This window comes from Sorghum bicolor, chromosome 2 (genome assembly GCF_000003195.3).
Source record: "Sorghum bicolor cultivar BTx623 chromosome 2, Sorghum_bicolor_NCBIv3, whole genome shotgun sequence".
NCBI classification, from domain to species: Eukaryota; Viridiplantae; Streptophyta; class Magnoliopsida; order Poales; family Poaceae; genus Sorghum; species Sorghum bicolor.
In genome coordinates, this window is record NC_012871.2 from 55,989,063 (window position 1) to 56,002,251 (window position 13,189).

Genomic DNA, 13,189 nt, shown 5'->3' on the forward strand with positions numbered 1-13,189 from the left:
GTGGAAAACACCAAAATGCACGAAAGAATATCTGCCTCCCATTCCTCCATTCATTAGGCTTCGGAATGTACTCGTAATGCATGCCTGGATTAGCTGCTTTCATTGCATTGAACATTGCTGGCAGCTGCTCGTACCCCTCCTCCCAGTCCCCATATATCATCTTCCAGGCCCTTTGCTTTGCCCTCCATGCTTTGCCATACTTTATGTCATATTTAAATATCTTCTGAGCCATGTCCATAATTGTTCTGACCTTCAAGTTGGGCTGACCATTTAAAGTTGTGCATAACGTACTAGCAATAAGTGTAGAGGTCAATTGTCGATGCTTCTGTTGAAGGTCAGTCTGGGCACAAGTGTGTGGACCTACAATTTTTGTGATCTTAAACTTCCCGGTGGCCTTTTGTTTACGAGCACAGACCCTCCAGTTGCAATCTGACATCTCACACACAACCGTGTAGCGGCGCTCAACATGGGAGTGCATCACCTTGAAGGGTCTTTTACGTATTACAGAATATTGTTGCAACCACCTTCTTAAGCTGGGCAAATCATTAAAGATCATGCCCTTCTGAATTTGCACACTCTCACCAGGCTCAGGAGCCTCCAGCAGCTCATCATCTCTTCCCTCTGCATAAGCATTTTGAGAATGACTGAGGTCACTAAACTCGTGAACTAGTGGATCACGATCAGGACAAAAACGTCTGATAAGCTCCATTTCTTGTTCACTTAAAGGTGCAACTGGCCGGTCATCATCGGAATCAACAGCTCTAGCTGTGCCATAGGGCTCCTCATCATCCTCAATATTAACATCCAAACTATTAGATGCTATAAAAGCTGCGTCAACATTAATTGTTGGAGGCACAGGATGACAACAATCATTACTTGGATTGTCACCTACAACAAAACCACAAATATGCATACAATTGAGACAACTAAATCGAACGAAGGAATGCTAACAAAATGAATAATGCAACTACGCCACTTACATGGAATTGTCTGGGTCATAGGGGTATGTACGCAGCCAACCTCATTGGGACCGGATTGAGCATCTGGAACGACAACCACATCTTCCACACCCACGTTCTGAATGGGTATCAGAGAAGCTGAGGGTGCCGGATTGTCCACTAGAGGGCCAATGGGTGGTTGCCAATTAAGAGGAGAATCCACTAGAGGGCCTGGCTCCTTGGACAAGTTGCGCACAACCAAATCCAAACATTTAAACTCACTCTTCATGACAGTTTTGACATATTTGTCCCATTGAACCTCGGATACAATTGGGACCAACCGCCTAAAAATTGTCCCTGACCCGCCATGGTGAATGACCCCCTCAACTAAGATTTCTTCTTCATTCGAATTACATTTAAGCTCATCACGAGCACTACCCATCAATTCAGAAAACAAGGGCCGCTCATCAAACATCAAAGGGACCGTTTGCATTCCAACAAAATCAACATTGCCAAACTGATCTTTCTCCACACTTCCTCCATGATATAGAGTTACTAAATTGTCCATCTAATTGATATACAAAATAACCATGTTACTAGGCATATAACTAATACATATAAAACACCTAACAATGTATGTAACTAACTAACACGAGTACTACTATATAACTAAATTTACTAACTAACTAGGGTATATTATTCTTCATGTACTTGGATTTGGGATTGCTAATATATAGATATATTTGCTAATATACAACTAATAGACTTATATATCTCAATTTAGTAAAGAAATTAAAACAATTAATAACTACATTACCTAAATTAGATTAAATAGTTAAACTACGATAAATTAGGAAACAGAGAAACCAATGTGAATTCTGCTAAATTAGGTTCGATATTTTGGCTTCTAACTAAATAAAATCCTAAACTAGCTAACTAAATAAATTACTAATTGCTAACTAACAAAATTTAGGCTTCTAACAAAACTACCTAAACTTGCTATTTCAGTTTACTAAGTATTCTAAATAAATTAGTAACTCAATTATTATGTAAACTAGAATAACTAATTTCAAAAAAAAACTTACATCCCGCCGCTGCAGCGGACGGACGCAGGGCAGAGGGGCCTCAGGCTCGTGACCGCCGGAAGAGGGGAAGCCCCCTCCTCCCTGCCCCGTGACCGCCAAACGCCGGCGAAGGCGGCTCCCTGCTCCCTCGACGACGAAGCCGGCGGCGGGTGGGAAGGCCGGGGCCAAGGCGCGGACCCGAGGGCGCCCTGCGCGGCGCGGCCGGAGGGAGCAGCACCGGGGGCCGGGCCGGGGCACGCGCGCCGAGTAGGGGGACGGGCGGGGCACGCGGCGAGCGGGGGATGGAAGGGGAGCGCGGCGAGCAGGCGGCGGCGGCGGCGAGCAGGGAGCGCGGCGGCGGCGAGGAAGACTGCCTCGCGAACAGAGGAACGCGAGCCGCGGCCTGGTGGTATTCAAGGGGTCGACGCTAGGATCTACGGCGCCGAGCTCGGCGCCGAGATCTGTGGCGCCGAGCTCCCTGCCACGTCGGATCCACGTCAGAAGGCAGCCAGGGGCCTCGGCGCCGTGATCCATGGCGCCGAGACGTGAAACCTCGGCGCCATGATGCATGGCGCCGACCCCCTGGGTCCATTTCTGCATTTAAGTTTTCCAGGAGTCTAATTGTGAACTTTTTTCAAAAAAAAGGTCAAATTGTAAAAAATTGGGGGCCGTTGGCACACGATGAGCTCCAGGGGCCGCCGTCGGGCATATATAGACCGTCACGAACACCGGAGTACGGACGTTGATGGTAGTGGGAGCAGAACGATCTCGGCCACCACGTCATCGTTCAGGGGTGCTGCAAGGACGTCGTCGTCGCTTTAGCCATGCTGGCGCCATGATCCATTGTCGTTTGCATTGTTTTCTTCCGATGGATCGATCCCTTCCTCCCCTTTGTTTTCTTCAGATCAGATTGAGACATACTGGTTTTGGTTGGAGAGGACACCTTGTTTATTTCTGTTGTACGTAATAGGATAAAATTCGTAATATGCACGTTTGTTATACGGAATCAAATAAAAATATTTTTATTTAAATATTGATTTATGATTATAGGATTGATGAAAATCTAAGTTGAAATGAAATTTTATCTCTTTATTATATTATTATTATTAATTATTATTGGGTATAGATTTTCAAAACATGTAAAGGATAAAAGCTCATTATCAGCCTGTTAGTTGCATACTTTGCACATGTGGGGCCATTGGCCCACAGGCTGGACCCCTCCATGGTTGCGTTGTATCTTTCAGCGGGACCAAACAACTTTTTCTGGAGAATGTGGGGTCATTTATCTCCTCTCGCTCTCACTTCCATGTGGGGCCTATTGGTTTGTGGCCTTATCTGACCAAAAGTTCACAGCAATCCTCATCCTCGTCCACTCGTATCTTGTCATCTTTCATCTCGTTCTCCTCCAAATATCTCTCTCTCTCTCTTGGCTGCACGCCCTGGGCCATCGCTCGCGCAGCCACCGCCCAGCACTGCCGCCGGCCAGTCCCTCGCTTTGCCCCTTGCGCCACCCACCCTTTTCTATCGCTCCGAGGCCTGAATCGACTCCTCCCTCTTCTCCCTCACTCCTCGCAGCCGCCACTTCTAAAAGCTTCGAGGCTACTGCTGCGCCCATGGCCGCGGAAGCCAAGACACCATCCCACGCTGAGGTACGCAGCACCGGGACTCCTCTAGCCCATCATCTCGTTTGGTGCCCAACACCTTCCAATCTGGACTTCGCGACCCCATCAGGACGGATCTAGCGGGCACTCCCCAGATCCACGCTTCTCCGATGGCACCGTGCGGGGTCGGGTTATGCTAGGCATTCGGATTGGCTTAACGGCCATTGGCAGTACATCCTCGTCGAGGACTCCGTTGCCAAGGTGGGGGTGGGTGTAGATTTGATTTTCTTGTGATTTTGTTTGGGCATCGGATTGTTGGATTTGCGTGTTGAGAAAGATTTGGACTTCGCGAGGTCTGTGCACTCCAGTAGACGGACGTTGTGTTGGATGTGTTGGATTCAGATATAATTTGTTTTGTTTTTTTTTTCCTTTTTTCTTTTTTGCAATGGCTATTCTACTTTGATATCGGAGCGGAGATTGTTCCGGAGTAAGAAGCGGCCAGACGAAAATATTGACCAGACTTGCCTGGTATATAGAGCCTCGTTTAGTTCCCAAAAAATTTTGCAAAATTTTTCAGATTCCCCATCACATCGAATCTTTAGACGCATGCATGGAGTATGAAATATAGATGAAAATAAAAACTAATTGCACAGTTTGATCGGAATTGACGAGACGAATCTTTTAAGCCTAGTTAGTCCATAATTGGACGATATTTATCAAATACAAACGAAAATGCTACCGTACCCATTTTGCAAAATTTTTTGCAACTAAACAAGGCCTAGATATAAGGAGACAGACCAAAAATTTCTAGACCAAAAAAACAGCTGAAATTAGGTATAGAGGTACTCCTTTTCCAGCAAGCGACCCGGACACGGACAGGGAATAGACAGATTGGCAGAAGAAATTTAGGGGCATACTGAAATTTTCTCTCTTTATAGATAGTTATAGAGGTATAGATATACACGCAGCGGACGAGCTTTATTAGATCGAATGGTTCCGTCCCCGTCATGGAAAGGCCCCGATCATGAGTTTGACTCCTGGCTGCCATAGGCACAACTACGGTAATATGTAGTTTTGCGCAGAAAAAAAAAAACTCTCTCGCTAAAGCACAAGTAAAAAGAACCGGCCCACTTAGGTTGTAGTTTGATGTCAAGTAACCAGATCAGTAGATAGACCAGTTTGAGTTAAGTCTATGCAAAGCAAATTGTCTGAGTTCAGCTTCTAACTCAAAGTTTTGGAGCGAATTATGGATGGATGTCTGTTTGTCACACCCGGTTTCAAGGAACAAAACCAGGCTAGCTATATGTGTGCCCAGGAAGTCCACACATACAACAACAGAAAGGAACAGTATCAGAAAACAATGTTATATAGCGAAAACATACATATAATAGACACTTACATCAGAGTATCGCGGAATGATAACTAATCTTTAGGCTCAATCTTCACAGGGACGGTTGACTGGGGTAACATATGCCTAGCACTTCTTGTATCCTGAGAACATCCTTCATGACTCCATCCTTCTAATCAACTCTTTCTAGTGGACTGGAGTGGTGGGAAATAGCAAGAGTGAGCACATATCGTACTCAACAAGTATAACCAGGGGTTCATGAGGCTCAAGTAGCTGACACTGGTTTGACTGCATTTAGCTTTTAATAGTGGATAGCATGTTCATAATTAAATAGCAATTGTCAAGGAAGCATAAATAATCCATTAATCCCATGATCAAGTGTAAGCATTATTAATCTCATAGCATAAACGATAATCAAATGAACATAATAACATAACAAGCTCATCATCTTAATGTAGATGTCCCCAAGGCCGCTCCTGACCGTGAGCTCGGCTAGTATACCAGTTTTACACTCTGCAGAGGTTGTACATCTTTACCCATGAGTCATGATTTACCCTTTCGCCCGAGGTAGCTAATCTCTTAACCCCCTTCCTAGGGAGGTCAGCAGGGATCACTATGAAGCCTTTCAAAAGTTCGTCTAACAAGTTAGGGCCGCAAGGTTTCCTTTGCGAGCAGATATAGATACCCCCCTTCCGAATGGCACAATGACGCGCAGCCTATACACATAGGGACAGGGGCTCGCACTATACCCGTGTCGGTTCAGCCCCTCCGCCCTTTCGGGTAACCTCTAACAAGCTAGAAAAGGTCTCCATACTGAGCTAAAGCCAGAGCCATTATAGCCCTCATGGTTGCACTGTTATCCCGGGTGATCACGTACAGACAAGATCTCATACAGTTATTTGTCATTCTTTTATGTTCATTGCATAGCTATTAATCATCTTACAAGATCATGGATTATTTCAAGCACTAGCACATCTACAACAAATGCATATCAAGTAGGTAGCAAGGAATACAGGTAACAATCATCTATGATTTTGCTAAGGTCGACAAGGTGATAGCATGCATATGATATATATGTGTACTTAAGTGAATAGGTAACAAGGATGATCCCAAGTTATACTTGCCTTAAACACTTGCTCAGTTCTCACACCATTAGCTTTCGAACATCATCTTTTGATCTTCAGCGCCCACAGACAGTTCTAATCTACTCGTAGCAAGCACTACACATAGGCAAACATACAAGCAACAAATAAAACAACTAAAAAATAATAGACCACACAAGAGAAAATAACGTACTAAAGGAGAACACTATGGTCACGATAATGAAGAAACACCGTAGGCAGGGCTATGATTGAAAAGAAACAACTATGGGTTTTAACTAAATAATTATGGATTAAAAATGAACTTACGTAGCAATTAATCATATTAATATTTATATAGAAAAAAATATCAAAGTCTAGAATCTATGTTGTTTTCAAATTGGAAAGCTTGTTGTACGTGCATTAATCAAATTAGTGTTTAATATTAAATTTAGAAGTATGTGTCGTGTTCAGCGTAGCTGACGTTGAACAGATCGAGTTAGAACTATAATAGATAAACAACTTAAGATTAAAGATACCAACATTGGACTATAAGGATCTGTACTTTTATGAAAGACTCAAAGATAGACGGAAAGCTACTTAGCTTCTTCACGTGATATAGAACATGGTATGAGTGACTAGAACTGCTGTTGACATTGCCGCCCGGCCAGGATGAAAATTCCTGGCGTTGCTTCCTTCAAAAAGATCATTATTTTATATTATACTATATTATTATGATAAGGAAACTAATTAATGTGTTGAATAAATAAATAGAACTGATAGGATATACGGATGGATCAACAAGAGTACAAGTCAGCAACACGTATTATGGAAGAGAGTATGACATTAATAGAGTATTCTGTGCATGATTTAGGGCACACGGAAGATTGAATATATGGGGAGTAATAACCTGATGATTATTTAGGTAAAGGAAAGATCCTGTTTGCTGACCCCAGGCGATGACTACTTGCTCGTATGTGCCCTCCAGGAGGATTTTGGCTTGTACATTACGTAGGCGTGCATGGTGCTGGCAAGTTGCGTCGACGGCTTGGTCATCGGACGCCAGACATGAAAGCTCATGAGTGGTGTCTGGTCTTGCGGAAGATGCAGGGTCGGCTTTCATGCGTGGGCAGAGAACACTCCAATGGCAGATCGACGAAGAACTCAGCGGCGGCGGCGGCAGATTGCGTGGGTACTGATGGATTCGATTAGAGTATTTAAGGGTTTAGGAGAAGATGCGTGGAGTAGCTTTGATATTTACAGACGTGATTCCAAGGAAAAGCGCAAGAAGGAAAGCCAACGTCCAGTTTAGGAAGGAGCAGATTACGTCCTTCTAAAGATTATTTTTCTATTATATCATCATGTTAAGAAATTAGTGGCAAGGTGGACATAAAAGTAAACGAACAAAACTCATTGGAGATGGTTTAGAGTTAGGATTAATAATTTTCGAAATTAATAAATTTTATGGGTAAAATTATTCTAGAAAAATCTAGAATGATTATTTAAGCCACAAAAATTATTCCGAAAGCTCCAAAAATTCGGAAAAATTTATCAGAGACATTATGGAACAAGGGGAACCCAAATAAATTATTTGGAGCGCATGATAAGATAATTTGGAGCATATAAAAATTAGATTATACTCACAGAAAAGTGGGAATAAGTTCCAGAAAAATGATGAAATAATTTCTGGTAAGTTTTTATAGATTGATTGACAGATGAGGAACTGAAAGAAGTGATTTTGGTAATAAAGAAAAGATTTTGGAAAAACTCCGAACAAAAGAATAAGCTCAGACACAAGAAATTTGATTGTAGAAAAAGATAAAGACGTGCCGGACAAGGAAGATCGACCTACTAAACGTATTTTAAAGATTTTGCTCACTCTCAACACACATAGGAGCATGAAGCAAACATCACCTTGAATCAAATACACCAGCATGTATGCATAACCATGTTGCTAAGCCTTACGATAAATCTTTAATCTAACAAAAAAATATTACTTTTCCTATTTTTCATTAGCACAAAAATACAAAACTAAATCATTTTTCATTTATTTTGAAAGGAGCAAATTTTAGGGTGTTACACTGTTCAACTGGATTTCATCAGCAGAAAGCGGTATGCTTCATGCACAGTTTGCTCAAAGAAAAGTCGATTGATGAATCAAATAAAAATATGTATTGTTTCTTTTTAATTAATAGAAAATATGCCTGCACGACATACACAATTAATATTTTCACTGCATTTGAAATAGAATTTAAAAACAGGTGCGTGTCGCACGTGCATATTTGCTAGTCAAAGAAACTCTTCAGTTTCCTGTATTCACAGAGGCTTGATATATAGGATAGAGCTGAAAATAGTATATTCACCTAATTATTTCCTAGACCCACAACTCACTGCCCTTTTACTTCATAAAAGTTACACGATTTTGTCACCCAATGCAAACTGCCCTTCTACTTCATCAAATTCCATCGCCACTTTCAGCATACCTTTTTGGTCCTTATCAAATTCCATAGCCAGTATTTAGGCAGAGTATGGTCCTTGTAGAACAAAAATGAGTTTTTTCTATGCCTATGGTCACCACGGCCTGAAATATATGTTGTATCCTAATCCTCTTCCAAAGTGTTACGGCCCTGGTGCCCTGGTGCCTGAAATATAGAGCGTGTGGAGCTTTGATTTGCTCTGGTGTACTGAACATTTTAAGCTCCTTAGCAATTCCAACCATCCTCTCTTTCTCGCTACAAGACGAAGTCCTACTCTCCGCAGCAATGTATAACTTTGTTGAGTTTCTAAGAATTACTCTTTTATGTCTATTTTTTTCTTATGAAACTGGAGGGACCAAAGGCCCCTACGTTTATGTCTATTTTGGGCTGTCACTACGTTGGTTGTCAAACTTTGAACCACTCTGTCATGGTACCTTTTCATAGGTTGCTCTAGGTCTGCCATGCTTTTTTCACAACTTCTTTAAACCCCTCCCTCTGTCGGTGGTGGTTCTAATATTTCAATCATACAATTGTCCTAAGCGATGCAGTAGTTTCATATTCCACATGTGGGCCAAATGTGTATGGAGTAGGTCCTCACGGTCCACCTCATAGATCATCAAGTCTGAACTAGCCCGCCACTAGATACGAAGCCCCCTCCTCTCTGTCGATGTCCTCCTATTCCCATCCTCGTCAGCATTGAGTCCCAAGTATTGGCTTCGTTACTCTGAGTAAGGCAGCAAGGCATGTGCGACACGCACGTGTTTATTGTTTTGATTAATAACATTTTGTTCAAATATGAATATAAAATTATGAATGAATTAATTAATCTAGAAAAAAAAATTAAATATATCAGGCATGCATGGTACGATACGACCACCTGTGCTATAGCTTTAGTTCCGTCAAGATCACATGGCCCACGGCCCACGGCCCACTAATCTGATGCAAGCGTCCTGTCTAACCCTATGCAGGGAGTCACATGCTCACAGCATCACGAAAGGACTCGGCGACTCGCGAGGTTGCGCCGCCGGCTGTCTCCTCCGGAACTCCACTGCTCCATCTCCGCCCCTCGCCACCGTCTGTCCCCTCTTGACCTCGGCTGCTCCATATCTACCCCTCGCAGTTGCAGATCAGGTAACGTCTCTCTTCTCCTCGGCTCCAACTCAACCTAGGCCAGTAGGGTTTCGATTTCATAAGCTTCTACAATGTCAGTCTCACGATTGTTGGGTTTTGTTTATTTTAAATATGTTGGCTTTAGGATGGATATTGCTACTTGAAGTGAGAGGGTTTGTGCAAGCACGGGACCTGCTGCTGCCTCTACACCGGTTGGCACAGGTCAATCATCAGTCCCTCAATCAGCAGCATCAAGTCTCTAATCGTTGCGATAGGTAATCAATTTTTTATTCACGATGAATCGACTCTGGATGTTGCATATGTTCTTTCCTCTGTTTTGGATGTATTGGCATGGTGGATTTTCTTTTTCAATTCAATCATTGTTTTAAAAAATTAAATCCTCAATATACATGCTTTTGCTTGTGTCATATAAATGGACTTGTATCAATAATATTTTTTAATATTATATATCATAGCTCTAGAACATCTCTGTGTACAATGTTTTTTTGTCCTCCTTTGTTTGTTTTTTATATCTGTTTGACTGGTGAACAAATGTCGAAGTTCATCGGGCACTTCTGGTATAAATATACTAATGTGCCCCTTTCTACAGCAAAAGGCAGGACCTTCACCAGGGAATCTTTTAGCATGACAGAATTCATAATTGGGCACATTTTTTAAGACAAGATTATTTCCAGGAATACCTCTATATACAAAGACATAAGGATCAGGTTCCTTTGCCACTGAATTGGGTCTCATATAGTACTCATAGAGAAAATCTGCATTAGATCAGGTAGAATAATTGACCTCCACTATTGTTAGGACAACAATAAAATTAAATGAATGTATGTACTCACCTCTGTCGTTGAAAACCCATGCCTCCTCATCCTCATATATGTCAGGGCCACCCTGATCAAAATTGAGGCAATCTAAATCATTTTTTGGTCATTAGATAAAATTACTAACCAGTGTATATGTACCCTGCCTGTCATTGTTAAATATAATTTGATAAATTTATAAACTTACCCTCAATCCCATGTATTGGATCCTCGGGGTCAAAAATAGCCGAGTTATATGGCTCTTCATCCCTTTTCATGTTTGGAACACCACCTACATAAAATATTTACAAATATCATGATGACAAAAGCTTTAGTTGTATGGAGAACAAGTATTTTGTGGTTCAAACCTTGTCTGATTTTAATATTTGTATTGAGAAAATATTTCCTATCACCATTGTTCTTTATGGAAGCTAAAGGTTGTGGTTGCTGCTGAACTTGCATTTGACGTTCGAATTTTTTAGCAAGTGTCCCATCGTGCTTATGGTCTACATTTTGCTCCCTCATAACAATACTGTTACCAGCTGCTTGGGTTCTTTTTCTCTGTCGATATTATCGTTGGTACTCATAATTCCTTGTGCATAGTTCCTCTTTCTTCAAATCAATTGTCTCTAAAGTTCCAATGCCAACATTCTGGTTAAGATTCTGCTCCCTCGTATTTTCACCGGCTGCTTTGTTTCTTTTTTCTCTTGATATCGTCGTTGGTACTCACGATTCATTGCGCGTAGTTCCTCTTTGTTCTGATCAATGGCCATCAATACTGCATATGACAAAAGCTTTAGTTGTATGGAGAACAAGTATTTTGTGGTTCAAACCTTGTCTGATTTTAATATTTGTATTGAGAAAATATTTCCTATCACCATTGTTCTTTATTGAAGCTAAAGGTTGTGGTTGCTGCTGAACTTGCATTTGACGTTCCGATTTTTTAGCAAGTGTCCCATCGTGCTTATGGTCTACATTTTGCTCCCTCATAATAATACTGTTACCAGCTGCTTGGGTTCTTTTTCTCTGTCGATATTATCGTTGGTACTCACAATTCCTTGTGCATAGTTCCTCTTTCTTCAAATCAATTGTCCCTAAAGTTCCAATGCCAACAACCTGGTTAAGATTCTGCTCCCTCGTATTTTCACCGGCTGCTTTGTTTCTTTTTTCTCTTGATATCGTCGTTGGTACTCACGATTCATTGCGCGTAGTTCCTCTTTGTTCTGATCAATGGCCATCAATACTGCATATGACAAAAGCTTTAGTTGTATGGAGAACAAGTATTTTGTGGTTCAAACCTTGTCTGATTTTAATATTTGTATTGAGAAAATATTTCCTATCACCATTGTTCTTTATGGAAGCTAAAGGTTGTGGTTGCTGCTGAACTTGCATTTGATGTTCGAATTTTTTAGCAAGTGTCCCATCGTGCTTATGGTCTACATTTTGCTCCCTCATAACAATACTGTTACCAGCTGCTTGGGTTCTTTTTCTCTGTCGATATTATCGTTGGTACTCACAAGTCATTGTGCATAGTTCCTCTTTCTTCAAATCAATTGTCCCTAAAGATCCAATGCCAACATTCTGGTTAAGATTCTGCTCCCTCGTATTTTCACCGGCTGCTTTGTTTCTTTTTTCTCTTGATATCGTTGTTGGTACTCACGATTCATTGCGCGTAGTTCCTCTTTGTTCTGATCAATGGCCATCAATACTGCATATGACAAAAGCTTTAGTTGTATGGAGAACAAGTATTTTGTGGTTCAAACCTTGTCTGATTTTAATATTTGTATTGAGAAAATATTTCCTATCACCATTGTTCTTTATGGAAGCTAAAGGTTTTGGTTGCTGCTGAACTTGCATTTGACATTCGAATTTTTTAGCAAGTGTCCCATCGTGCTTATGGTCTACATTTTGCTCCCTCATAACATACTGTTACCAGCTGCTTGGGTTCTTTTTCTCTGTCGATATTATCGTTGGTACTCACAAGTCCTTGTGCATAGTTCCTCTTTCTTCAAATCAATTGTCCCTAAAGTTCCAATGCCAACATTCTGGTTAAGATTCTGCTCCCTCGTATTTTCACCGGCTGCTTTGTTTCTTTTTTCTCTTGATATCGTCGTTGGTACTCACGATTCATTGCGCGTAGTTCCTCTTTGTTCTGATCAATGGCCATCAATACTACATATGCAGAACCTAATTGAACCTAATAAAAAATTGAATTTGAATTTAAGAAATGCTTATTTTGACTGACCTTTAATGAATTCATGGATCAGGTTGGATATCAAATGGTGGTCCACAAAGATTGTCAGTAGAGGACTCCACAAAGATCGGTAGAAGAGGACCAGCCGAATCTATAATATTTTACAGGATAGAAGAGGACCAACACAATCTGTAATATTGTATAGGAAGCAGATGTAGTTCGGTTGAAGAGGACACCAACTCAATCTGTAATATTGCATAGGAAGCAGATATACGTGCACGTGAGACTGGACTTGTGGGATTGCTTGAATTATGAGTGAGGATTGTACGTGTGCATATATGGGATTGCTTGAAATATATGTGCGAGGATTGTATAAGGTGTAAGGATTGTATAGAGGAGTCCATTTAGGACTGTATCGAGAAGGAGTGGGATTGCTTGAAATATGTGTGAGGATTGTATAACGGTGTACTGTAGTTCTGTTTAGGACGGTAGGCGCTGGGGTGTAGTCCGTTTTGGACTGTTTTGAGTTTGAGATTAGGACTTTATGGAGAAGAGTCTGTTTA

General features: G+C 41.4%; 1 protein-coding gene across 2 annotated transcripts; it reads left to right on the forward strand.

Annotated features, from left to right (window-relative positions):
- Window positions 9,436–13,189, forward strand: LOC110432247. 2 transcript variants are annotated; one of them, XM_021452260.1, is made up of 3 exons: window positions 9,436–9,638; window positions 9,763–9,892; window positions 12,700–13,189. In XM_021452260.1, exons 1-3 carry the CDS (start codon window positions 9,470–9,472, stop codon window positions 12,758–12,760), a joined length of 360 nt encoding a protein of 119 aa, XP_021307935.1. In that variant the 5' UTR covers window positions 9,436–9,469; the 3' UTR covers window positions 12,761–13,189. The 2 variants fall into 2 exon arrangements, with proteins under 2 accessions (XP_021307935.1, XP_021307936.1); XM_021452261.1 differs by having other exon boundaries at window positions 9,763–9,839.